The following is a 27,143-nucleotide window of genomic DNA, read 5'->3' on the forward strand; positions in this document are numbered from 1 at the left end:
CTCCCAGTGACTGTTAGAAAGCAGACTGAACCAGGTTTTCCTCAAGGATTTTGCATGTGCTTAGCTATATTCCATTTCTTTTTATAAAAATAAAAACTCTCTAGTCCTTGCCAATGACAAACATACCCATAACATGATGCAGCCACCAATATGCTTGAAAATATGTACAGTGATGTGTTGAGTTGGATTTGCCCCAAACATAACGCTTTGTATTCAGGACATAATGTTTGCTTCTTTGCCACATTTTTTGCAGTATTTCTTTAGTGCCTTATTGCAAACAGCACGCATGTTTTGGAATATTTTTATTCTGTACAGATTTTCTTCTTTTCACTCTGTCATTTAGGCTAGTGTTGTGCAGTAACTACACGTTGATTCATCCGCAGTTTTCTCCTATCACAGCCATTGAACTATGTAACTGTTTTAAAGTCATCAATAACCTTGTGGTGAAATCCCTGAGCGGTTTCCTTCCTCTCCGGCAACTGAGTTAGGAAGGACCCCTGCAGCTTTGTAGTAACTGAGTGTATTGATAACCATCCAAAGTGCAATTACTAACTTTATAAAAAAATGTTTTACCAATCTACCATTAGGTGTCCTTCTTTGCGAGGCATTGGAAAGCCTCCCTGGTCTTTGTGGTTGAATCTGTGTTTGAAATTCCCTGCTCGACTGAGGGACCTTACAGATAATTGTATGTGTGGAGTACAAAGATGATGTAGTCATTCAAAAAGCATGTTAAACACTATTATTGCACACAGAGTCAGTCCATGCAACTTATTACGTGACTTAAGCAACTCTTTCCTCCTGATTTTATTTAAGCTTGCCATAGCAAAGGGGTTGAATACTTATTGACTCAAGACATTTCAGCTTTTCATTTTTAATTAATATGTGAAAAATTCTAAAAACATAATTCCACTTTGACATTATGGTGTATTGTGTGTAGGCAAGTGACACAAAATCTAAATGTAATACATTTTAAATTCAGGCTGTAACACAACATGTGGGAAAAATCAAGGGGTTTGAATACTTTCTGAAGACACTGTAGGTAAAGACCAGATAAAATTTGTGCGGTGTCCAAGACACCTACTAGAACTTCTTCGGGATCGGTGTCCCTTCCACGGGACGGTTGAGCTAACATAGGCTAATGCGATTATCATGAGGTTGTAAGTAACCAGACAATTTCCCAGGACATAGACATATCTGATATTGGCAGAAAGCTTAAATTCTTGTTAATCTAACTGCGCTGTCCAATTTACAGTAGCTATTACAGTGAAAGAATACCATGCTATTGTTTGAGGAGAGTGCACAATTTTGAACATGAAAAGTCAATAATAAACAAATTAGGCACATTTGGGCGGCCTTGACACAAAATTCTGAACAGAAATGTAATGGTTCATGGGATCAGTCTAAAACATTGCGCTTACACTGATGCCATCTAGTGGCCAAAGTCTAAATTGCACCTGGGCTGGAATAACACATTATGGCCTTTCTTTTGCATTTCAAAGATGATGGTACAAAAAAAATACAAAAAAACTGGGTTTTTTTTCTTTGTATTATCTTTTACCAGATCTATTGTGTTATATTCTACTACATTCCTTTCACATTTCCATAAACCTCAAAGTGTTTCCTTTCAAATGGTACCAATAATATGCATATTCTTGCTTCAGGGTCTGAGCTACAGGCAGTTAGATTTGGGTATGTCATTTTAGGCAAAAATTGAAAAAAGGGGCTTTGTCATTATGGGGTATTGTGTGTAGATTGCTCAGGAAATTGTTTTATTTAATCCATTTTAGAATAAGGCTGTAACGTAACAAAATGTGGGAAAAGCCAAGGGGTCTGAATACTTTCCGAAGGCACTGTATATGTTTCATAATGCTTTTGAATTACACTTACGGTTTTTGCAGGAAATACCGGGTTACCCAGAAGATTAATGATTTATTCTTGAGATGGAACATTTGTAAAATACCGGGAAAATATTCAATCCTAGTGCTGCAGCACCCTCAGCACCCCTACTTCCTGCGTCTAGCAATTTGAGTTCTAGACAAATGAGCTTCAGCCTCTCGCCATTTGAGTGACATCTTGCAAGATGAAGAGCGAGAGAGAGAGAGAGAGAGAGAGAGAGAGAGAGAGAGAGAGAGAGAGAGCGCAATGACGTAGTGCACATTTCTGCACATACTGTATGTGACATAGTGTGCAATTTCTGGGGACCACTTTTGGCTCATGAGTGGTACTTTCAGAACTACTGGCTAAAAAGTATTCAAAAGTACCAGAGAATTTATTTAAATCGGTAACACTTTACATTAAGGTGTACTTAAAATTATTTACTAAAGGTTTATAAGTATTTTATAAACTATTAGTGTTTAGTTATAAACAGTTATAACACATTGGCTAAAATTGTGCAGTCATGTAAGCTATCTTTAAACAGTTTATTAACTACTTATAAATGTATACAATTACACCTTAATGTAAAATGTTACCCAATAAGGTTTACAAAATGATTGTAAACATGAAGAAAAATCTGAGCTTGAAGTACAGTAGATGGGGTTGGATCTGTGGTACCTGATATCAAGTTCTTCTTATCGCATTCCATTCAAATGTCTGTAAATGAGTGGGAAGATCATTTACAGATGAATTAAAAACATTTCATTTCATGTTTCTATGGGGACTTTGCATTTCTTATCAGTAGTAGTAAGTTTCACAGTAGTTTGTGATTCTGCCCCATTGTAGTAGTCGCAGCACATACAGTAATATGACAGAATTTAAGATTGAGTACTCTTTGAAGTGTCATCATCAACAAACCTCTACCTCTCTTATTTAAAGCAGAAATCCAAACATCCAAAAATCCAAATTCGATCATAAAGCTCCATCAGTATCAAGTAGTCATAGAAATGCACACATGGATACAGAATTACAGGTGAGCGAGCCTCTGTTCTACCAAACACTTTATGTGCATCAACTCCATATGATTTCCTTGAAGTCAATCATAATCCATATCCTTGTCCTCTTTCAGGTGTTCCGGTGGCAGCGTGGTTCTGTTTCTGGGGCTTCTCTTACGGTGTCGTCGAAGCCGGGCCTCTGAGAACCAGTTGGCGAGGGTCATGGCAACACGGATGAGGCCCAGGTTGATGCAATGCACCTCAGAGGTGACAGGGATGTCCGAGAAGAGGGCATGATCCCTGCTTGGCAGGGTAGAGCCGTTGCTGCTCTCAAAGTCTCGGACCACGTTCAAGATTTCCTGGCGCTCCGCCTGACGTATCATCCCCCGCACATTTAGCAGGGTGGAGATGTGCTTCTTCCTGCGGTAGGATGAAGGGAGGAAGAGAAAGGAAAGATAGAGAGGGAAGATAGAGACCGATGTTAGTGTGTTTCGGTGGTTTCAGTAACCTTCATGATCCAATCATGTTGTAGAGCAAAGGGCCATGACTTATTATGTTCAGTTGATCTATTGATAATTTTTAAAATTATATTTCACCCCAAATGGACATATGGGGGAGTCCCAGTGGTAAACGGCAGACTTTGATCTATGAAAATACAAGCGGCTAGTAAGAAAACAAAAGAGTGATGCTTGCAGAGACTCCTTGTGCCTGAGTGAGTTAACATGTGTCCAGGTTGTCTTGACCTGCTCCAGCTCCCTCCTTTGATTCCAGAGCATGGCACCAGACTGTCTCTCACAGGTTGGCAGGAACAGGAAGTACTCTGCAGCAGCTTCCTGTCTGCCTGGCTACGGGTCATGCGTCACACATTGGGTACGCTGCCAGCTAGCCAGCCCTTAGCTGACCCCACAAAACCCACAAACAACGAGGGGCCTGGGACCTTGTGGGGCCCTCCAGCCTCTGCCACTCAAAACAGCCCCTTGGTCCTCTCCAAGAATAAAGCCAGTACACTCAACCTATATGGACAGGGCTAAATTGAAATGTTTCTTACAGAATAAATATGAAATGCATATGCACAACCATGGTAGCAATTGAAAGGAAACAGTTTGGAGATTATGGGAAAATTATTAGGACAAAGGTGAGGACGCAACAGTTCACCTGACACAATACTGAATCCAATGATTTTATGTGCATTTTACATTTACTGTACTTTTCGTCGCATTTGCTGATAACAAAATCTGACAATACTCTGGATATATTCAGTAATATGATAAGAATATTCCTGGAAAATGTGGGGTAGGTGCGACATAAGCCAAAACTAACTACAAGGGTTTGTGTGAGAGTGGCCACACACCTCTCCAAAGTGTTCACAGTTCCTAAGTCATTTTAATGCACTTTTATGACTCAAAGTAGAGTCTTCAACTATAAGGTGTTTTTTTCAGCTCTCCTAGCTGTGCCGTTGAGGAACTACAGAAAGCACACTTGTAGGTTTTTTTGTTTGGAACACAACCCTGCATCCCAGCACTCACACAATTACTGTTGTTGTTTATGCAATCCAAGAACAGTCCATTATAAATTGCTATCTGGGCCAGGTGGGCATCATTTTTAAGCATGTTCTATTGCCAACATGACTAGCTAGGTTATAAAATACGATATTACAGCGTTAGGCTTTCACAATGCAATTCAGGGAATCAGATAATGTTAGTGCTTGTTCCGTGCTAATTGTCTTCACAATAGACAAACATATATACTCATTCTGTTCAGAACAAACCAGGGTATGACGCCATGTCATCTTGTAACTGTACATCAAACATAGTGAACCTAAACATTGACGCTGTATATGACATGAGTTTTATGATATGGAAATGTGAAGTGCACATTTGGACTCATGGGTGTTTGGCTTGCTTGAATGACATCAAAGCGGTATTTATTATAGTCCTCTTAATTTACAGCATTTCCCTCACTCAGACAACAAAACATTTGCAAAAGTTACCCAATTTGTGGGAGGGATGGGGGCAACTTCTTGTCGCGCAAGGTGATCAAGTTCAGAACGCCTGTCAGTCAAAACCCATACAGCGTTGTTAAGCTCAGAGCCAGAGCTCTGACATCATGTATAGCTTGTTATTTTACAGAAACTGCGTTCCAATTTAGTCGTTTATCACTGCCCAAATTCGCCATTTTCAACTTGTATACAGGCAGGAGTGTAAAGGGTTAATAATGGTATGTTCCCACTTTCTGCTGACCTATTGCGTCAACAGAAACTCTATACGTGGACTTAATTTCGGCTACATATGTCCAGATGTCAAAAACAGCACTTTGTGAAACTGCACCGTGGCATGTATGTTCTGGGTACTGTGGCATAGTGTATTTAGGAAATGGTGACCAATGAACGACATTTGCCAAATTTGTTCATTGTTTTCCAACTCTGGACTATCAAAGCATTGCGCAATACTGTATTCCCCAAAATGATGAAAACCCTTACCGTATATCTGGAAACTCTTTCACCAGAACAGCAACCTCCATCTGGATGGACGGAGTGTCCTCCAGGAGAATGATGTCAGCCAGGTGAGCGAGGACACTGTCCAGCCAAGAGGATCCTGACTCCTGAAAGAGGAAATATTATGTAAAATAAGTAATTATAAACGTTTGTAAAACAATTGATATGGACGAGTTGCATAAGTACAAAGGTCAATCATCTCATTGTCCATCAGCCATCAACAGATAGGTGCAATCCATCATTTCCTGACACAAAAGCTCTGTGTGGACGTACCCATAGAAATTAATACCAACATCATGCACCAAAATCATCTATCAAGATTCGTAGTCCTAGATTCTTAGAATAAAAGGTGCTATCTTGGACCATAAACGGTTAATTGGGTTTACAAAACAGTTGTTGGGAGTGTTGAGCTAAATCATCTTATCGCGTTCAGATACAGTTGAAGTCGGAAGTTTACATACACCTTAGCCAAATACATATAAACTCAGTTTTTCACAATTCCTGACATTTAATCCTAGTAAAAATTCCCTGTCTTAGGTCAGTTGGGATCATCATCTTTATTTTAAGAATGTGAAATGTCAGAATAATAGTAGAGAAAATTATTTATTTCAGCTTTTATTTCTTTCATCACATTCCCAGTGGGTCAGAAGTTTACATACACTCAATTAGTATTTGGTAGCATTGCCTTTAAATTGTTTAACTTGGGTCAAACGTTTTGGGTAGCCTTCAACAAGCTTCCCACAATAAGTTAGGTGAATTTCGGCCCATTCCTCCTGACAGAGCTGGTGTAACTGGATCAGGTCTGTAGGCCTCCTTGCTCGCACACGCTTTTTCAGTTCTGCCCACATATTTTCTATGGGACTGAGGTCAGGGCTTTGTGATGGCCAGTCCAATACCTTGACTTTGTTGTCCTTAAGCCATTTTGCCACAACTCTGGAAGTATGCTTGGGGTCATTGTCCATTTGGAAGACCCATTTGCGACCAAGCTTTAACTTCCTGACTGATGTCTTGAGATGTTGCTTCAATATATCCACATAATTTTACTTCCTCATGATGCCATCTATTTTGTGAAGTGCACCACTCCCTCCCTCCTGCAGCAAAGCACCCCCACAACATGAAGCTGCCACCCCCGTTCTTCACGGTTGGGATGGGGTTCTTCGGCTTGCAAGCCTCCCCCTTTTTCCTCCAAATATAACAATGGTCATTATAGTCAAACAGTTCTATTTTCGTTTCATCAGACCAGAGGACATTTCACCAAAAAGTACAATCTTTGTCCCCATGTGCAGTTGCAAACCGTAGTCTGGCTTTTTTTATGGCGGTTTTGGAGCAGTGGCTTCTTCCTTGCTGAGCAGCCTTTCAGGTTATGTCGATATAGGACTCGTTTTACTGTGGATATGGATACTTTTGTACCCGTTTCCTCCCGCATCTTCACAAGGTCCTTTGCTGTTGTTCTGGGATTGATTTGCACTTTTCGCACCAAAGTACGTTCATCTCTAGGAGACAGAACGCTTCTCCTTCCTGAGTGGTATGACGGCTGCGTGGTCCCATGTGGTTTATACTTGCGTACTATTGTTTGTACAGATGACCGTGGTACCTTCAGGCGTTTGGAAATTGCTCCCAAGGATGAACCAGACTTGTGGAGGTCTACAATTGTTTTCTGAGGTCTTGGCTGGTTTCGTTTGATTTTCCCATGATGTCAAGCAAAGAGGCACTGAGTTTGAAGGTAGGCCTTGAAATACATCTACAGGTACACCTCCAATTGACTGAAGTTATGTCAATTAGCCTATCAGAAGCTTCTAAAGCAATGACATCATTTTCTGGAATTTTCCAAGCTGTTTAAAGGCACTGTCAACTTAGTTTATGTAAACTTCTGACCCACTGGAATTGTGATACAGTGAATTATAAGTGAAATAATCTGTCTGTAAACAATTGTTGGAAAAATGACTTGTGTCATGCACAAAGTAGATGTCCTAACCGACTTGCCAAAACTATAGTTTGTTAACAAGAAATTTGTGGAGTGGTTGAAAAACAAGTTTTAATGACTCCAACCTAAGTGTATGTAAACTTCCTACTTCAACTGTAGTTGTTTATGGTCATTACGACCGTAAATCAGAGGGATGACTGACCAGGTCTTTAAAGAGCCCTTTGAGCTGCTTGGCCTCGTCCTGCAGCCGGAATGCCATCCTCTTCCTCATCTTCGATGATGTGCAGATGACCCGTCCTCGCATGATCGCACGCAAATACTCCACCAAAACCCGCCTGTGTATCTCCCCCACCAGTATCTGTCAATCAAACAGTCAACCACTCAACCATTCAGTCCCTCAATCATAACATACAGTGCCTTCAGAAAGTATTCAGACCCCTTCACTTTTTCTACATTTGTTACGTTACAGCCTTATTCTAAAATGGATGAAAAGTAAATAAAAAATCCTCAGCAATCTACACACAATACCCCATAACGGCAAAGCGAAAACAGGTTTTTAGAAATGTTATTGCATGTATTTTGTGCAACATGTTATCATGTGTTAGGTGTGTGGTCATTGGTGGAGACCTGATAAGGTGGGCAGTCCATTCTTCTGAACTTCTTAAAGTGTTGTTTGACGCTTGCTTCGATGGCCTCAAAGGCCTCAGTGTTGTTTAGCCACTTCCTTTTCACCAGCTTGTCAAAGAACGGCTGGAACAGAAATACACAGCTTTGACCCACATGAAGTGATGAACATTATGCTCCTATTGTAAAATGCACATCTGTGTAAACGTTAGAGCATGTGTGTTTGATCAGTCATATATGACTGTGGAACTGGCAAGTTGTGTGTTGGGGAAGGAATGTTTAGATACATTTATGTTTTGTGTCAATAAATTGTAAGGAAAACATTTTTTTGCGCCCTACCAAAGGAGGATACATTTAAAAAGCACATTGCCTCACCCTGATGTGCTCAAATAGTCTTTCCGTCAGAACCCGCACTGATTGGTTAACAATCCTGTCCAGGGAGGAGTTAGCTCTCTGTGTGGACTCCTCATTGCTCTGTGGGTCACACTGCCTGCAACGCTGTACAAAGGATCTACACAAAAAGTGGAATGCAAACACTGTTGGTGAGTTCAGGTAGTGTCAGAATGATCTGAAACTCATATTTCTGACTTGGAAAAACCGTTTGAACCATTTACAACCTTAATAATGTGGATAACCTAATTTGACCATGTGGTCTATTTGTCCCTTTGTCAACAACAGTTGGTGCATGATCATTAATATTAAGGAAGTCTGAAGGTTCTGCTTGCCTGAGTTAAAATTCCTCATGATAAGCTGCATACCACACTATTTACCAAGAGAGATTTCATCTATATTTTTCGTAGCTGTCTATTTACCACCACAGACCGATGCTGGCACTAAGACCACACACAACAAGCTTTATAGGGCCAGAAGCAAACAAGAAGATGCGGCGCTCCTAATGGCCCGGGGATTTTAATGCAGGGAAACTGAAATCTGTTTTAACTCATTTCTACCAGCATGTCTCCTGTGCAAATAGAGGCAAAAAAACTCTACACACAGTGGGGCATGCAAAGCTCTACCTCACCCTGCATTTGGCAAATCTGATCATAACTCCATCCTCTTCATTTTTGCTTACAAGCAAAAGCTCAAACAGGAAGTACCAGTGATATGCTCAATACGGAAGTGATCCAATGAAGCGGACGCTAAGCTACAGGACTGTTTCGCTAGCACAGATTGGAACATGTTCCAGGATTCACCCGATGGCATTGAGGAGTTTACCACATCAGTCATCGGCTTCAATAATAAGTGCATCGACGATGTAGTCCCCACAGTGACGGTACGTGCATACCCTAACCAAAAGCCAAGATTACAGGCAACACCTGTACTGATCTAAAGGCTAGAGCTCCCGCTTTCAAGGAGAAGGTCACAAATCTGGACGCATATAAGAAATCCCCCTACGACCGACGAACCATCAAACAGGCAAAGTGTCAATACAGGACAAAGATCAAATCCTACTACACCGGCTCTGACGCTAATCTGATGTGGCCGCAGGGCCAGACGGATTACCAGGATGCGTACTCAGAGTATGCGCTGACCAGCTGGCATGCGTCTTCACAGACATTTTCAACCTCTCCCATATGGGTCTAAGCAGACCACCATAGTCCACGTGCCCAAGAACGCCAAGGTAACCTGTCTAAATGACTATCAACCCATAGCACTCACATTTGTAGCCATGAAATGCTTTGAAAGTGTGGTCGTGGCTCACATCAACACCATCATCCCAGACACCCTGGACCCACTCCAATTAGCATACCGCCCCAACAGATCCACAGGTGATGCAATCTCTATTGCACTCCACACTGCCCTTTCCCACCTGAACAAAAGGAACACCTACATATGTGAGAATGTTGTTCACTGACTACATAGTGTCCTCCAAGCTCAACACTAAGCTAAGGACCCTGGGATTAAACACCTCACTCTGCAATTGGATAATGGACTTTCTGACGAGGGTAGGCAAAAACACATCTGCCACACTGACCCTGAACATGGGGTCCCCCCGTCCTTAGCTCCCACCTGTACTCCCTGTTCACCTACGACTGTGTGGCCGCATATGACTCCAACACCATCATTAAGTTTGCCGACGACACAACGGTGGAGCGTCAAGTTCCTCTGTGTCCACATCACTAAGGACATATCATGGTCCAAACACATCAATACAGTCGTGAAGAGGACACGACAATGCCTCTTCCCCCTCAGGAGGCTAAAGAGTTTGACATGGGCCCTCAGATCCTTGAAAAGTTCTGCAGCTGCACCATTGAGAGCCTCTTGACTGGCTGCATCACCGCTTGGCATGGCAACTGCTCGGCATCCGACCGCAAGGCACAACAGAGGGTAGTGCGTACGGCCCAGTACATCACTGGGGCTGAGCTCCCTGTCATCCAGGACTTCTATACCAGGCTGTGTCAGAGGAAGGCCCTAAAAATCTTCCGGTACCGGAAAGTCAAGTCTGGGACCAAAAGTCTGCTAAACAGCTTCTACCCCAAATCCATAAGACTGCTATACAGTTAATCAAATAGCTACCCAGACTTTTTGCTTTTACCCCTACCTACATGTGCATAGTACTTCAATCAATCACCTAACCAAACCTACATGTATATATTACCTCAATCAATCACCCCAACTACCTCGTAACCCAGTACATTGACTTGGTACCAGTACTCCTTGTATACAGCCTGTATATAGCCTCGTTAATGTTATTTTATTGTGTTACTATTTTCTTTTTTATCTATTTGCTAATTGTCTTACTTTTTAACTACATTGTTGGGAAAGGGCTCGTAAGTAAGCTTTTCATGGTAAAGTCTGCACTTGTTGTATTTGGCGCATGTGACAAATACAATTTTACTTATCAACTTTAGCAAGATTGCCAACTAATTGTAAGCAATCTTAGCTAGCTAACTGGAGACGCTCTCGTCTCATTTACCACTTCACCAACTGAAAAATACACGTTTTCGATAAGCATTTGAATGGAGCATCAGTTAACACAGATGCCACAGGAGATGACTTCTCTGTCTGGGTATCTACCTGAGAGGCGGGCAGCAGTTGACCAGAGAGATGGTCCTGGAGACATATCCATCACCCCGGTCCCCAAACTCAGCCTGGGTCTCATGGAACATCCCCACCTTTCTCTGGAAACTGGACATAGTAACATTATGAAATTAAATCCATATATTGATTCACATTGAGGTTGTTGATTGAACTCAATGTCCATGTCTTTATAAACACATCTTCTCCTCACCTATATAGGAAGTCAGACAGTCCATTAAGATTGCAGCGGGCCACCCTGGCCCCCAGAAACTGGCTTACAGCTGTTGATCTGTCCAGGTCTACCTTTAGTCTCTGTAACAACCACGCACAGATACTGATCAGAGCAGGAACTTCAAAATCCAACCATCCAAAATAGGTCACTCCTATATTAATGGGAGATTTACAAATGTCTTTGAGTTGTTTGCCACAATGTCCAATGGTGACCTACAGATCTAATGCACAGTAGTGTCTGTGAGTGATAGTGTGACAGACCTGGATGACAGAGCGGGCCAGATTGGACTGGTACTCCTCTATGTGCAGCGTTTGGGCCCACCGCCTCTCCTCCTCATCCAGAACCTGAGTGAGCTCTGTGGACACCTTCTCCTGCGATAAACAGAACACACACAACCATAAAGTCCATTGCCTACCCAAGAAACAAGTATGGGAAGTTTCAGTACCGTTAGATTAGTGCCAGAACCATTACCTCTGTAGGTGGGATTTTTTTTCCCCCTGACAGTGTTCAGTATTAATGGACAATTCCACCACTTTTCAACCTAATTTTCATTATCGCCATCACAATACCAGTCTCTACATATGTGAAAATGGCGCATTTCTGTTTTGTAGAAAGATATATAAAGGTTCTACCTGATGATATCATCGGAAGTTAAAGCAATGATTTTCAAACACTACTGTATGTGTTTTGCGGTGACTTGGGGAGCAAGAAAATACATTCCAAATAATATTAAATAAAATGTTATTTGTCACACGGGCCAAGTACAACGGGTGTAGACTTGAAATGCTTGCTTACGAGCCCTTCCCAACAATGCAGAGTTAAAATGTATAATAAAAAGAAAAATAGTAGCACAAGAGGAATAAAATGCACAAGAATGGAGCTATATACAGGGAGTACCAGTACCAGATCAATGTGGAGCTATATACAGGGAGTACCAGTACCAGATCAATGTGGAGCTATATACAGAGAGTACCAGTACGAGATCAATGTGGAGCTATATACAGGGAGTACCAGTACCAGATCAATGTGGAGCTATATACAGGGAGTACCAGTACCAGATCAATGTGGAGCTATATACAGGGAGTACCAGTACGAGATCAATGTGGAGCTATATACAGAGAGTACCAGCACCAGATCAATGTGGAGCTATATACAGAGAGTACCAGCACCAGATCAATGTGGAGCCAAATACAGGGAGTATCAGCACCAGATCAATGTGGAGCTATATACAGGGAGTACCAGTACCAGATCAATGTGGAGCTATATACAGGGAGTACCAGTACCAGATCAATGTGGAGCTACATACAGGGAGTACCAGTACCAGATCAATGTGGAGCTATATACAGGGAGTACCAGTACCAGATCAATGTGGAGCTATATACAGGGAGTACCAGTACCAGATCAATGTGGAGCTAAATACAGGGAGTACCAGTACCAGATCAATGTGGAGCTATATACAGGGAGTACCAGTACCAGATCAATGTGGAGCTATATACAGGGAGTACCAGTACGAGATCAATGTGGAGCTATATACAGGGAGTACCAGCACCAGATCAATGTGGAGCTACATACAGGGAGTACCAGTACCAGATCAATGTGGAGCTATATACAGGACGTACCAGTACCAGATCAATGTGGAGCTATATACAGGGAGTACCAGTACCAGATCAATGTGGAGCTATATACAGGGAGTACCAGTACCAGATCAATGTGGAGCTATGTACAGGGAGTACCAGTACCAGATCAATGTGGAGCTATGTACAGGGAGTACCAGTACCAGATCAATGTGGAGCTATATACAGGGAGTACCAGTACCAGATCAATGTGGAGCTATATACAGGGAGTACCAGTACGAGATCAATGTGGAGCTATATACAGGGAGTACCAGTACCAGATCAATGTGGAGCTATATACAGGGAGTACCAGTACGAGATCAATGTGGAGCTATATACAGGGAGTACCAGTACCAGATCAATGTGGAGCTATATACAGGGAGTACCAGTACCAGATCAATGTGGAGGCTATATACAGGGAGTACCAGTACCATATCAATGTGGAGCTAAATACAGGGAGTACCAGTACCAGATCAATGTGCAGGGGTATGAGGTATTTGAGGTAGATATGTACATGAATGCAGGGTAAAGTGACTAGAAACAGGTTTTGAAAATCACCGTTTTTCTTACTTTTAATCCTATCCCTGTGATGTAACAGAGAATCATTTTTTAAGACCTTTCTTCTTATCTTTTTAACCACAGATCATATAAATGCGGCATTTTCACACATGTAGACACTAGTATGGTGCTGGAGATAATGAATATGAGGTTGAATTGCACTTTAAAAGCAATGTGATTTTACCCTGACAGTGTTCAGGCAGTCCTGTTCCAGTTGGTCCACTGTGTCTTGGTGCAGTAGGGGTTCCAGTCGGGAGTAGTTAATTGGGGTTTTCATGCCAACGGTGCCCAGGACATCCCTTAAAAAAGACGAGAGGGAGAGTGAGGAAGAGATACTATGTGTCACTATGCAGTCAAGTCTCACATTTCAGATCTGAACAAATACCTGTAAAGATCTATGTTAATATTCACGTACATGGACTTCCTTGATGTTCTTATCTTACACTCTTATATAAAAATATATATTTTTGTCCCCATAGGTGAACCCTTTGGTGGTGAAACAGGTTCTACTAAGAACGTATAACATTGTATTAATGAAAGGGTTCCACTGGAACCAAAAATTGATAATGGGCGCGTTTGAGTTGTAAGGCTAACGTAGCCGACTGTAGACGAATGTCAACAAGAGCAGTCAGGGGAGGTGCATCTGCAACAGCCGAAAATGGCGGACACTGTTGTGGTTTTCCTAGATGAACATGGCAGTGTCAACATAGTTGCCATTGTTTGTGAATGTTTTTCTTTATAATATCAAAATAAGCATGTCTCTAACCCCCAGATCACACAGTCACAAACTGAAATCATATGTGGGTACATTGTACAATCAATTGATGAGAGAGAGGTCTCAAATATCACATTCATTTCTGAACTATTGTCCAAAGTACCTGTACATCCATGAATGAGTTTCTATGATTTGTAACTATTTTTGATGTATGTAATGTGATGTATTAATCAGTATTATTCATTCATTATTCTACCATTTCATGTATTTTTATTCATTTATTTTTGTTTATCTCATGATTGATTTTACATTTGCTATTAGATTGCCGAATGGGGGGTGGGAGTTTTTAAATACATGAATAGAAATAATAAAAACTTGATGCGAAAAACTATATTACATTAATTTGTATATATCCAATGTATACCAATGGACTTTCACGTGGGTCAAACAAAAACACCCTAATGATTGGTTGACAATAGAGCCTCCCACAATGCAGGTGATGGCTGCAGGATGAAGTTGGTGAAGAGAAACTGCAGAAACTTGCAGTTGACTACAGTCAAAACGTCATAACCTTTGATCACGTGGTACATGCAGTCGACATGTAGGCACAAGTCTGAAAATGTTTATACACATAATGCAACACACTTTGAAAGGCAACTTGACAAAATTGATACGCTCGAACGCAACCATTTTCATAGGGTTTTCCTAAGGGGACAATTAAATAACCCTTTATGGTTCTAGGTAGTACCTTCTTTTCTAAGAGTGTATACATTTAATGTTGTTATGTTATGACTTCTGACACTGACCTGTTGTAAATGTTGTAGAACCAGTCCAGCATAGAGTAGACGTCAGTGATCTGAAGCTGGGAGCTGGTAATGATTTTCAGGCGTCTGGCCACCGCCCGGTGGTAGCTCTGTACATACACCTGGAAGGCCTGGAACTCCTCCGGGTAGACCGACACCACGTTCCTCCGTGCCGCGTCCAGGTCGTCCACCATGCGTCCCCTTAACCTCTCCAGGTACGAGGCCAGCTGCCCCGCCTGAGTGTCCACCTGCTGCGGCAGGCTCCAGTCTGCCGCCTCCGCCACCGCCTGCCGCCATTTCAGCTTGAGCTGACGGGGCCTCTGGCTATGATGGGGCTGGAGGCCCTCCCTTAAGGGCTGGGTCTGGGTCTCCTCTCTCTGGGCCTGGGCAATGTCAGCCTGCTCCTCCTGCTGAATGACCAGCACCACCAGTCCCAGGTTGGGCCCGGCTGTGGGCTGGCGGAGGGACTCCCTCACCACGTCCCACATCTCCTTCTGCAGGGCCTCATACAGCAGCTCCACATCCTTGGCCTTGCGCCTGCTGGCGTCCCGTGACGCGTTGGGGCTGGAGGGGTTGTCGAAGGACCCGGGAGGGGTCACTCCTGGGGGTGTGGATGGAGACGTGGGGGGGTGTGGCAGGAAGGCCAGCAGCTCGCACTCGTGCTCCAGCTCCTGGATGTGTGTGTCGGCCAGGAGGAGGTCCCTCTGGTTGACCAGCTGTAGGATCTCCAGCACTGAGGGAAGAGAGGGAAGGACAGATAGAGGAATCCCTTTCAAACTGTTTAGTATATTGGTTTGTACAGAGTATTACCGTATGGGTAGGAACAGGTGGGGTAAGTGAGGAGAAAAAGTACATGTTTTCATCAGGCTATATTGTGTATGAAATATCAACATTGACATATTGAAGGATGCTGATACAGTTGAAGTTGGAACTTTACATACACCTTAGCCAAATACATTTAAACTCAGTTTTTCACAGTTCCTGACATTTAATCCTAGTAAAAATTCCCTGTCTTAGGTCAGTTAGGATCACCACTTTATTTTAAATGAAATGTCAGAATAATAATGGAGAGAATGATTTATTTCAGCTTTTATTTCTTTCATCACATTCCCAGTGAGTCAGAAGTTTACATATCCTCAATTAGTATTTGGCAGCATTGCCTTTAAATTGTTTAACTTGGGTCAAACGTTTCGGGTAGCCTTCCACAAGCTTCCCACAATAAGTTGGGTGAATTTTGGCCCATTCCTCCTGACAGAGCTGGTGTAACTGAGTCAGGTTTGTAGGACTCCTTGCTTGCACATGGTTTTTCAGTTCTGCCCACAAATTTTCTATGGGATTGAGGTCAGGGCTTTGTGATGGCCAGTCCAATACCTTGACTTTGTTGTCCTTAAGCCATTTTGCCACAACTTTGGAAGTATGCTTGGGGTCATTGTCCATTTGGAAGACCCTCTTTGCGACCAAGCTTTAACTTCCTGACTGATGTCTTGAGATGTTTCTTCAATATATCCACATAATTTTACTTCCTCATGATGTCATCTATTTTCAAGTGCACCAGTCCCTCCTGCAGCAAAGCACCCACACAACATGATGCTGCCACCCCCATGCTTCACGGTTGGGATGGTGTTATTTGGGTTGCAAGCCTCCCCTTTTTACTCCAAACAAATCAATGGTCATTTTTGCCAAACAGTTCTATTTTCGTTTCATCAGACCAGAGAACATTTCTCCAAAAAGTACGATCTTTGTCCCCATGTGCAGTTGCAAACCATAGTCTGCCTTTTTTATGGCGGTTTTGGAGCAGTGGCTTCTTCCTTGCTGAGCAGCCTTTCAGGTTATGTCATTATAGGACTCGTTTTACTGTGGATATAGATACTTTTGTACCTGTTTCCTCCAGCATCTTCACAAGGTCCTTTGCTGTTGTTCTGGGATTGATTTGCACTTTTCGCACCAAAGTACGTTCATCTCTAGGAGACAGAACGCTTCTCCTTCCTGAGCAGTATAACGGCTGCATGGTCCCATGGTGTTTATACTTGCGTACTATTGTTTGTACAGATGAACGTGGTACCTTCAGGCGTTTGGAAATTGCTCCCAAGGATGAACCAGACTTGTGGAGGTCTACAATGCTTTTTCTGAGGTCTTGGCTGATTTCTTTAGATTTTCCCATGATGTCAAGCAAATTCGCACAGAGTTTGAAGGTAGGCTTTGAAATACATCCACAGGTACATCACAATTGACTCAAATTATGTCAATTAGCCTATCAGAAGCTTCTAAAGCCATGATATCATTTTCAGGTATGCGTCTCCTTCCTGAGCAGTATGACGACTGCGTGGTCCCATGGTGCTTTTACTTGCGTACTATTGATTGTACAGATGAACGTGCATTTGTAAATTGCTCCCAAGGATGAACCAGACTTGTGGAGGTCTACAATTTTTTTTCTGGGCATGCTATATACTACACTGTCCTTTGACTGTCCCTTGTCTGCTTTGCTCCCTACGGAGCTCTGTGAACAGTTGCTCTGGATTAAGTTTTATCTGAAGGGATCAGCAGTGGGAGGAAGTGCAGTCATTTCCTGCTTTCACAGTCTGGTGCTGATTGAACCCGATGACTGAGGGGATCTGGGGACCGCTCACAGCTCATCAGAGACCAGCGTGGGATTGGTGGAGGAAGTACTGCAGGAGCTGACCAGGAAGTTCCTGAGTTTCCGACTTAATAGACTCAAGTGAGGTTGGACTCGTAATGTGAACACTGAAACGTACAACGCTGACTGACATGCCACAGACAGAGGTAACCTGCTCTGATCCTTACATGATTCAGAGGTTTCAGATTATGTGCCCTGTGATTGGCTGAACCAGCAGAACACATACCATATCTCCCCACTTGATTGGTTTGTTTTGGAGCACCTTGTATACCTGAGAGTGGTTCCCTAGGTTTGACCACTGGCTCTTCCTCCTCCAGCTCCTCCTCGGCCTCCTGGGAGTTGTGGTCTGACAGGGACTCCCTCTTCAGTTTGCTAAGGCTGACCATCCTGAGGAAGGAGGGCCGGCGGCGAGACTCATCCTCGCTGTCAATGCCCAGGTCCCCGCAGGGCAGGCTCTCTCTACGCTGTGTCTGCTTCCGCCGCCCTGCAAATCTAGAAGCAGAAGAGAACCATCAGGAGAGAATAGGAACTATATTATGGCTTGTTACACTGTCAACCTCATAGTATGGCATTGAAGAGAGAGAAGAGCTATGTGTGGATTCCCAGAGTCAGAGATATTGTGTGGGAATTAAGGTTCCATCTCAAATATAAATGGAATGGGATACATACGTGTTATCAAATACTGAAAGGTTCAATGCTAACAGGTGACTACCATATCCAGACTATCATATGCTATAAATAAGCAGTTATTTACATGCTTGTGAGGTGATTGTAGCTCTAAGCCAGGGATGGGCAACTGGGGGCCGCAGCCCCCCTTTTGAAGGCCCTCAGTTAAATTTCCAAATTTCCCAGGAACTCAGTCAGGGTCTCAACTTACTGTTGCGAGTTAGAATAGTAGAACACACAAGGTGCAATTTTGAAATTTGGTTGTGCATCAGAGGTTTCTCATTATGTCAGTCACTGATGGTCAGTCACTGATAATCAATTGTGGGTTGGATGTGGGTATGGATGTAGGTACACAGACCTGCGAGAAACTGCGGCCCCTCATGAGGAGTTCTGATTTTTTGTGGCCCCAACCCCCATCAAAGTTGCCCATCCCTGCTCTAAGCAATCCAGATTGGAATTTTTGATGGCTGCCTTTCCCTGACTGCAACAGTCAAAGTGAAAACAATGTCCCGGTTATACGTAGTGCCATTCACTCAATGCTTAGGTACACAAGATAGCATTAGCAAACAAAGGGAGTTCCATACATAAACATGGTGAATTTTTACATTACATAACCAATTAGGAAATGATTATGCTATACGCTGTGAGCATTTCCGTCATTTCGTTACAGCTATCACAGTGCTACAAAATAGTTTCTAACTGAGTCATATTACAGTGCCTACAGAAAGTCTACACCCCCTTTAACTTTTTTCACATTTTGCGGCCTTAAAATTGTATCTAAAATGGATTAGAATTGTTTGTTTTTTATGGGTATGCTTGTCATCGGCAGAGACTGGGGAGTTTGTCAGGATTAAAATAAATATGAAAGTAGCAAAGCCCAAGTTAGAGTAAAACCCACCTCAGTCTTCTGAAAACCTAACCCTAGGATAGGGTTTTATTTTTCAGAGAGACAATTACACAAATATTTATGCAGAAACACACCAGAATAGCTTTCCAAAAGGTGTTGAGTGGTTTAATCACAGTCTTGACTTAAAATTGCCTGAAAATCAGAGACAACGTTTCAATATTGCTGTTCATCAATCATTCCCAACCAAACTAAATGAGCTTGAGCAATTTTGGAAAAAACAATGGATATATGCTGCCATAAGAGAGTGCAAAATTGGTAGAATCTTATTCCAAATGATTCACAGCTGTAATGGCTACCAAAAGCTGCTTCCACCAAGTATTAACTCTGGGGTTTGAAGACAATCAAAACAATCAATAATTTAGAAAAAGTTACTTTCTTTCAATTTGAAAATGTGGACTAGGTTGTGTAGATCTGTAGAAACAAATTAATTGAATCCCTTTTTAGATTACATTTTAAGGCAGCAGAATGTGAAAAAAGTTAAAGGGGGTGTAGACTTTCTATTGGCACTGTATATATAGAGAGACATTACATTTATGTTAATCTGTGGCTCTGGACCCGTATTTATAAAGCGTCTCAGAGTGGAAATGGTCCTCCCTGTCCATGCAATCTTATTCATTATGATCTAAAAGGCATCTGATCCTAGATCAACACCGTCCATCCCACTTACCGTAGCAGGGTCATGATCTCCTCTGAGCTCCTGCGGATGCCCTTCCTCTTCTCTTTCTCTGGCGAGGGCGAGTGGGGGTCCGTGGGGCTTCGTAGGGACGGGCTGGTCCCCCACACGCTGCACCCCGACATACGCAGCCCCTTCCCCAACTTCTCCAGGGTTTTCAGGGGGGAAGAGCCGCAAAGTCGCTCCAGAGTCCCCCTCAGGGGTCTTCCCCCTTTAGGGGCCCCGGTGCCGTGCCTCTCCATGTTCACCTCATTCTCCTCCTCTTCCCCATCTCGCGACAACCTGCACTGGAGGGATTTTGCTCCACGGCCCACCAAAATGGGGGGTTCGCCCTCGTTCCTCTCCTCCTCCAGGTTCACCTCCTCGAAGGGACTCAGGCCCAAGTTTAACCTGGGCAAGATGAGTTCACTGTTCCCATGGTTACTCCTGGTCCTCCCTGGAAGGTTTTTAAGGATGGGCATGATGCTTGTGCTCAGGGATCTAATACTGCAAGGACACAAGGCCACTTAGTTAGAACAGAGAAAGAGATCACAGATCATATGAACAAGCTAGTTAGGCTAGCAATACCAAGACCTCAATATGAGTGTGGGCTGGAAAAGGTTGAACAGAACACCCCAGCTAAAACCAGAATGAATGAGAGAGTAACGTTGTAATTGAGGACCTACAGAATATTCTAATAGCATAAGAACCGTTGCAATGAGACTATTCTGTACAGGCTTTACTCAGCGATTAAATACAAACACAGACGATTACCCAGCAGCTTTCTCAAGTTACCGACAGTACAACATGTGTATGGGTAACTGGCCCACCCCGGGGGTGCCAGTTACCCCAGGAGAAGATTATGGCATGGGGTTTCACACTAGTGTTAAAATCCTTTAATCAGTTTTACTTTGAAATTCTTTAGTAGGTAATACTTAAAAGCTATAAGTCTAGTTGTCTTATTTTAATTATTTAAATAAAATATTGGGGAGGAAATGATGTTGCACATGTCACAATTAATATCCACTCTATGTGGAGATTTGATGTAAAGTCCCTCTTTTTAACTCAGGAAATAAAAAGTGGTGTCTGTCTGCGGCTGGCTACATTATTTTGTTTCACTAAAGCACTTAAGAATATAAACAATTTGATATAACATCGGTCTTGATGAAATCACTTAAAATTCCTCCCTAAATTCACGGTGAAAGAATTGATTGGGTCAAGTGGTTTTAGTGCTTGGCTGCCTGGGACACTAGTTTGCTGACACTGCATGTAATTACACTAAGTACTGTAGACTACTATGTAACAATGTGTCCTCATACACTACTGTACAGGTATTATAGCCACACTTATTATAAAGTGGAACACAGAGGTTTTTCTCCAGAAATAACCATGCAAATGCATAGTAACTAGTTGTTCTTAAAGTCCTGGTAAATGGAAACATTAAAGGTATATGAAAATAATTGAATTACTAGCCCTGTCTAGAAATATATCATATTGGTTATAAAACTTGTTTTTCCCTTTTTGTTCCTTAGAAACCTTGTCAGCGTCTGAAAAGGCCTACATTGAAATTGTTCATTATGACCCTGTATGTATCAAATCCTAGGATTTAGTTACCAAATTGTAGTACCAAACAAATAGTACAAAGTATTACCTTGTTATTTTCAAGTACTTATAGCATAGACCATAGATGATTGTAAACAAACATCTACCTGTTTCTGAAGAACAGCAAAACAATCCACAGTGGCACATACTTCATTTTTTCTTTCCTTGTAACAAGGTAGACTTTATGAGCTATAAATCTAAAGGACTTCCTGAAGATACAATACTTATGACAGAGAGACTACAGTAGGGTATCCTTCTCAATCAAACGTTTTGATATCTCATGAACTCTCAGTTTTTTAGAGCAAACCAGAACACACCATCACAACGGTAATGCAAAGCTATATGCATTATTGTATCGGCTTTAAAGATTTAGAGAAAGGACGGCAAGAGGCACAGCAATCAGAGGTGCACCATAATAAGATAATAAGATCTTAATTCCTCTTACCTTGTGTAGTTAATGCACAGTGTCTCAGTAGAATGTCATCCCGGTGTGTGTATCTCCACTGTTGCTCAGGGGAGCACTGTGCTCACCCGGCTTCCTGACTGGTTGTATTGTAGCTGAAAATGATGCTTTTTCCTGAGGAAACTGTGTGTGTGTGTGTGTGTGTGTGTGTGTGTGTGTGTGTGTGTGTGTGTGTGTGTGTGTGTGTGTGTGTGTGTGTGTTGTATTAATGTCTGTCTGAGCTTCAGTTGATAAGTCTGTGTGGTGCTTTTACATTCTGAATTGACCTGAGTAACAGAGAATATCTTCAATGGCTTCCAAGCAAATTTACTCTATGAAGCATTTAAACAATCGCCTGCACTGCTTCGACATGCGGTCAGTCTAACATATACAATATTCCGGAAAATGTCAAAAACTGTTTGTAATATAGATCTCGAAGAGATCATGTGAACAGATAATGGGCTGGTGTGTTTGATATCTTCAATGACAAATCAAAAGTATTTTGAGGCCCACAGTGCGTCAGGAATCAGACATATAGAATTGATATTTAGCTCATATTCAAAGATACTAGTTACATTTCTTAAGATGGTTGCTTTGCTTAGAAACATTTACAGTGGAGAGTTCACTTTAGTGCCTACTTACAGTTTAGCATGTCAACACTAATAGATTCCATGCAAACTTCAAAAGCAGTGACTTCTAACTCTTGGACCACCAGGGATCCATTTTGTCCCCCTGTGCCCTCTAGTGGTGGAATTGTGGACCATCGCTCCATTCCTACATAACCAACAGAAAGGGGGATGTATTGCGGCAGGTGATGTTTGTATTAGTTGAGGATGTTGATATAATCTGGCTATGGCTTTCTTAATTGCCCCTGATTGGGTAAATATAGTTGTATTTAATTGAAGAACACAGCTGTCTCAGACCAGTGTCTAACAATCATACAAAGACAATATTTGAACTGCCTGTTAAGTCAAGGTCCTGTATTTTGTTTTTAGAGTTAATATCCAAATATATTAAAATGAGGTGTCCGACTTCCATAGAATTCTCATCTGTAGAGTCTCAGTATGCCCTAACCTAGTACACATGCATGTAAAGTGTCCTTTGAATGTGCTTTCAATTAAGTTGGATTTGATTTGACTCTACAAAAGCCAGCCAGAACACTGATAGGGAACAGAGGTTTGTCTTCTAAGCCAATCAGCTCCCTTCTATTGTGTGACTTACATAGTAACGGTAGCATTCCTCTCATACTACCCTGACCCAGCCCTTTCCTGTCATGCAGACAAACCTGTACAGAAGAATGACGAGCTATAGACTACGTCACATGCATGCCCAGAGTAGTAACACTGTTGCCTCTCTTTGAACTAGGGCCATAGATTAACTGCTTACAACAGTGCATGTAAGCATGACAATCACAGGCAGAGGAGTTTTTTGTCATTTTACCGGTAGGCCAGTTGAGAACAAGTTCTCATTTACAACTGCGACCTGGCCAAGATAAAGCAAAGCAGTGCGACAAAAACAACAACACAGAGTTACACATAAACAATAACACAATAGAAAAATATATGTTCAGTGTGTGCAAATGTAGAAGAGTAGGGAGGTAAGGCAATAAATAGGCCATAGAGGTGAAATAATTACAATTTAGCATTAACACTGTGGTGATAGATGTGCAAGTAGAGATACTGGGGTACAAAAGAGCAAGAGGATAAATAACAATATGGGATGAGGTAGTTGGGTGTGCTATTTACAGATTGGCTGTGTACAGGTAGTGATCGGTAAGCTGCTCTGACAGCTGATGCTTAAAGTTAGAGAGGGAGATATAAGACTCCAGCATCAGTGATTTTTGCAATTCGTTCCAGTCATTGGCAGCAGAGAACTGGAAGGAAAGGCGGCAAAAGGAAGAGTTGGCTTTGGGGATGACCAGTGAAATATACCTGCTGGAGCGCGTGCTACAGGTGGGTGTTGTTATGGTGACCAGTGAGTTGAGATAAGGCGGGGCTTTACTGAGCAAAGACTTATAGAGGACCTGGAGCCAGTGGGTTTGGCGACGAATATGAAGCGAGGGCCAGCCAATGAGAGCATACAGGTCACAGTGGTGGTTTGTATATGGGGCTTTGGTGACAAAACGGATGGCAGTGATAGACTACATCCAGTTTGCTAAGTAAAGTGTTGGAGGATATTTTGTAAATGATATCGCCGAAGTCAAGGATTGGTAGGATAGTCAGTTTTACGAGGGTATGTTTGGCAGCATGAGTGAAAGAGGCTTTGTTGCGAAATATTAAGCCGATTCTAGATTTAATTTTGTATTGGAGATGCTTAATGTGACTCTGGAAGGACAGTTTACAGTCTAACCAGACACCTAGGTATTTGTAGTTGTCCACATATTCTAAGTCAGAACCATCCAGAGTAGTGATGCTAGTCGGGCGGGCGGATGTGGGCAACAATCGGTTGAAGAGCATGGATTTCGTTTTACTAGCATTTAAAAGCAGTTGGAGGCCACGGAAGGAGTGTTGTATGGCATTGAAGATCGTTTGGAGGTTTGTTAACACAGTGTCCAATGAAGGGCCATATGTATACAGAATGGTGACGTCTGAGAGGTGGATCAGAGAATCACCAGCAGCAAGAGCGACATCATTGATATATACAGAGAAAAGAGTCGGCCTGAGAATTGAACCCTGTGGCACCCCCATAGAGACTGCCAGAGATCCGGACATCAGGCCCTCCGATTTGACACACTGAACTCTATCAGAGAAGTAGTTGGTGAACCAGGCGAGGCAGTCATTTGAGAACCCAAGGCTATTGAGTCTGCCGATAAGAATGCGGTGATTGACAGAGTCGAAAGCGTTGGCTTTTATTGATGGCGGTTATGATATCGTTTAGGACCTTGAGCATGGCTGAGGTGCACCCATGACCAGCTCGGAAACCATATTGCCGAGTGGAGAAGGTACGGTGGGATTCAAAATGGTTGGTGATCTGTTTGTTAACTTGGCTTTCGAAGACCTTAGAAAGGCAGGGTAGGATAGATATAGGTCTGTAGCAGTTTGGGTCTAGAGTGTCTCCCCCTTTGAAGAGGGGGATGACCGTGGCAGCTTTCCAATCTTTGGGGCTCTCAGACGATACGAAAGCGAGGTTGAACAGGCTAGTAATAGGGGTTGCAACAATTTCGGCAGATAATTTTAGAAAGAGAGGGTCCAGATTGTCTAGCCCAGCTGATTTGTAGGGATCCAGATTTTGCAGCTCTTTCAGAACATTAGCTGTCTGGATTTGGATGAAGGAGAAGCGGGGGGGGGGCTTGGGCAAGTTTCTGCAGGGGGTGCTGAGCTGTTGGTAGGGGTAGCCAGGTGGAAAGCATGGCCAGCCATAGAAAAATGCTTATTGAAATTCTAGATTATTGTAATTTATCGGTGGTGACAGTGTTTCCTGGCCTCAGTGCAGTGGCCAGCTGGGAGGAGGTGCTCTTATTCTCCATGGACTTTACAGTGTCCCCCTTTTTTTAAATTAGTGCTACAGGATGCACATTTCTGTTTGAAAAAGCTTTCCTAAATGACTGAGTATATTGGTTCCTGACTTGCCTGAAAAGTTGAAAATCGCAGGGGCTACTCGATGCTAATGCAGAACGCCACAGCATGTTTTTGTGTTGGTCAAGGACAGTCAAGTCTGGGGTGAACCAAGGACTATATCTGTTCTTAGTTCTACATTTTTTGAATGGGGCATGCTTATTTAAGATGGCAAGGAAAGCACTTTTAAAGAGCAACCAGGCATCCTCTACTGACGGGATGAGGTCAATATCCTTCCAGGATACCCGGGTCAGGTTGATTAGAAAGACCTGGATAGTACAGTCGTGGCCAAAGGTTTTGAGAATGACACACATATCAATTTTCACAAAGTCAGCTGCCTCAGTTTGTATGATGGCAATTTGCATATACTCCAGAATGTTATGAAGAGTGATCAGATGAATTGCAATTAATTGTTAAGTCCCTCTTTGCCATGCAAATGAACTGAATCCCCAAAAAAACATTTCCACTGCATTTCAGCCCTGCCACAAAAGGACCAGCTGACATGTCAGTGATTCTCTCATTAACACAGGTGTGAGTGTTAACGAGGACAAGGCCGGAGATCACTCTGTCATGCTGATTGAGTTCGAATAACAGACTGGAAGCTTCAAAAGGAGGGTGGTGCTTGGAATCATTGTTCTTCCTCTGTCAACCATGGTTACCTGCAAGGAAACACGTGCCGTCATCATTGCTTTGCACAAAAAGGGCTTCACAGGCAAGGATATTGCTGCCAGTAAATCAACCATTTATCGGATCATCAAGAACTTCAAGTAGAGCGGATCAATTGTTGTGAAGAAGGCTTCAGGGCGCCCAAGAAAGTCCAGCAAGCGCCAGGACTGTCTCCTAAAGTTGATTCAGCTGCGGGATCGGGGCACCACCAGTACAGAGCTTGCTCAGAAATGGCAGCAGGCAGGTGTGAGTGCATCTGCACGCACAGTGAGGCGAAGACTTTTGAAGGATGGCCTGGTGTCAAGAAGGGCAGCAAAGAAGCCACTTCTCTCCAGGAAAAACATCAGGGACAGACTGATATTCTGCAAAAGGTACAGGGATTGGACTGCTGAGGACTGGGGTAAAGTCATTGTCTCTGATGAATCCCCTTTCCGATTGTTTGGGGCATCTGGAAAAAAGTTTGTCCGGAGAAGACAAGGTGAGCGCTACCATGAGTCCTGTGTCATGCCAACAGTAAAGCATCCAGCATCGCATTCATGTGTGGGGTTGCTTCTCAGCCAAGGGAGTGGGCTCACTCACAATTTTGCCTAAGAACACAGCCATGAATAAAGAATGGTACCAAAACATCCTCCGAGAGCAACTTCTCCCAACCATCCAGGAACAGTTTGGTGACGAACAATGCCTTTTCCAGCATGATGAAGCACCTTGCCATAAGCCAAAAGTGATAACTAAGTGGCTCGGGGAAAAAAACATTGATATTTTGGGTCCATGGCCAGGAAACTCCCCAGACCTTAATCCCATTGAGAACTTGTGGTCAATCCTCAAGAGGCGGGTGGACAAACAAAAGGCCACAAATTCTGACAAACTCCAAGCATTGATTATGCAAGAATGGGCTGCCATGAGTCAGGATGATTCCCAGAAGTTAATCGACAGCATGCCAGGGCGGATTGCAGAGGTCTTGAAAAAGAAGGGTCAACACTGCAAATATTGACTCTTTGCATCAACTTCATGTAATTGTCAATAAAAGCCTTTGACACTTATGAAATGCTTGTTGTAACATCTGACAAAAATATCTAAAGACAGTGAAGCTGGAAACTTTGTGGAAATTAATATTTGTGTCATTCTCAAGACTTTTGGCCACAACTGTATGACAGAACTCTGCAGG

General features: G+C 42.7%; 1 protein-coding gene across 1 annotated transcript; it reads right to left on the reverse strand.

Moving 5' to 3' along the window:
• Positions 1-855: 855 nt before the first annotated feature.
• On the reverse strand, positions 856-26,052 carry exoc3l2a (exocyst complex component 3-like 2a). Its single transcript, XM_014197686.3, has 13 exons — positions 21,762-26,052; positions 19,730-20,221; positions 17,761-17,981; positions 14,858-15,587; positions 13,521-13,635; positions 11,426-11,536; positions 11,145-11,245; positions 10,931-11,041; positions 8,288-8,423; positions 7,916-8,038; positions 7,491-7,646; positions 5,350-5,471; positions 856-3,290 (listed from the first exon to the last, which is right to left on the reverse strand). The coding sequence occupies exons 2-13, from the start codon at positions 20,194-20,196 to the stop codon at positions 2,972-2,974; spliced, it is 2,712 nt and encodes a 903-aa protein (XP_014053161.2). The 5' UTR covers positions 20,197-20,221; positions 21,762-26,052; the 3' UTR covers positions 856-2,971.
• Positions 26,053-27,143: the final 1,091 nt, after the last annotated feature.

Source organism: Salmo salar, chromosome 04 (assembly GCF_965601325.2).
Source record: "Salmo salar chromosome 04, fSalSal1, whole genome shotgun sequence".
NCBI classification, from domain to species: Eukaryota; Metazoa; Chordata; class Actinopteri; order Salmoniformes; family Salmonidae; genus Salmo; species Salmo salar.

Coding starts and splice junctions, on each gene's coding strand:
- exoc3l2a (XM_014197686.3), bottom strand. CDS start 20,196: ATGCCCATCCTTAAAAACCTTCCAGGGAGGACCAGGAGTAACCATGGG. Junction 15,588..17,760: donor ACCTAGGGAACCACTCTCAG/GTATACAAGGTG, acceptor CTCTTCCCTCAG/TGCTGGAGATCCTACAGCTG. Junction 11,042..11,144: donor CTGTCTGACTTCCTATATAG/GTGAGGAGAAGA, acceptor TACTATGTCCAG/TTTCCAGAGAAAGGTGGGGA.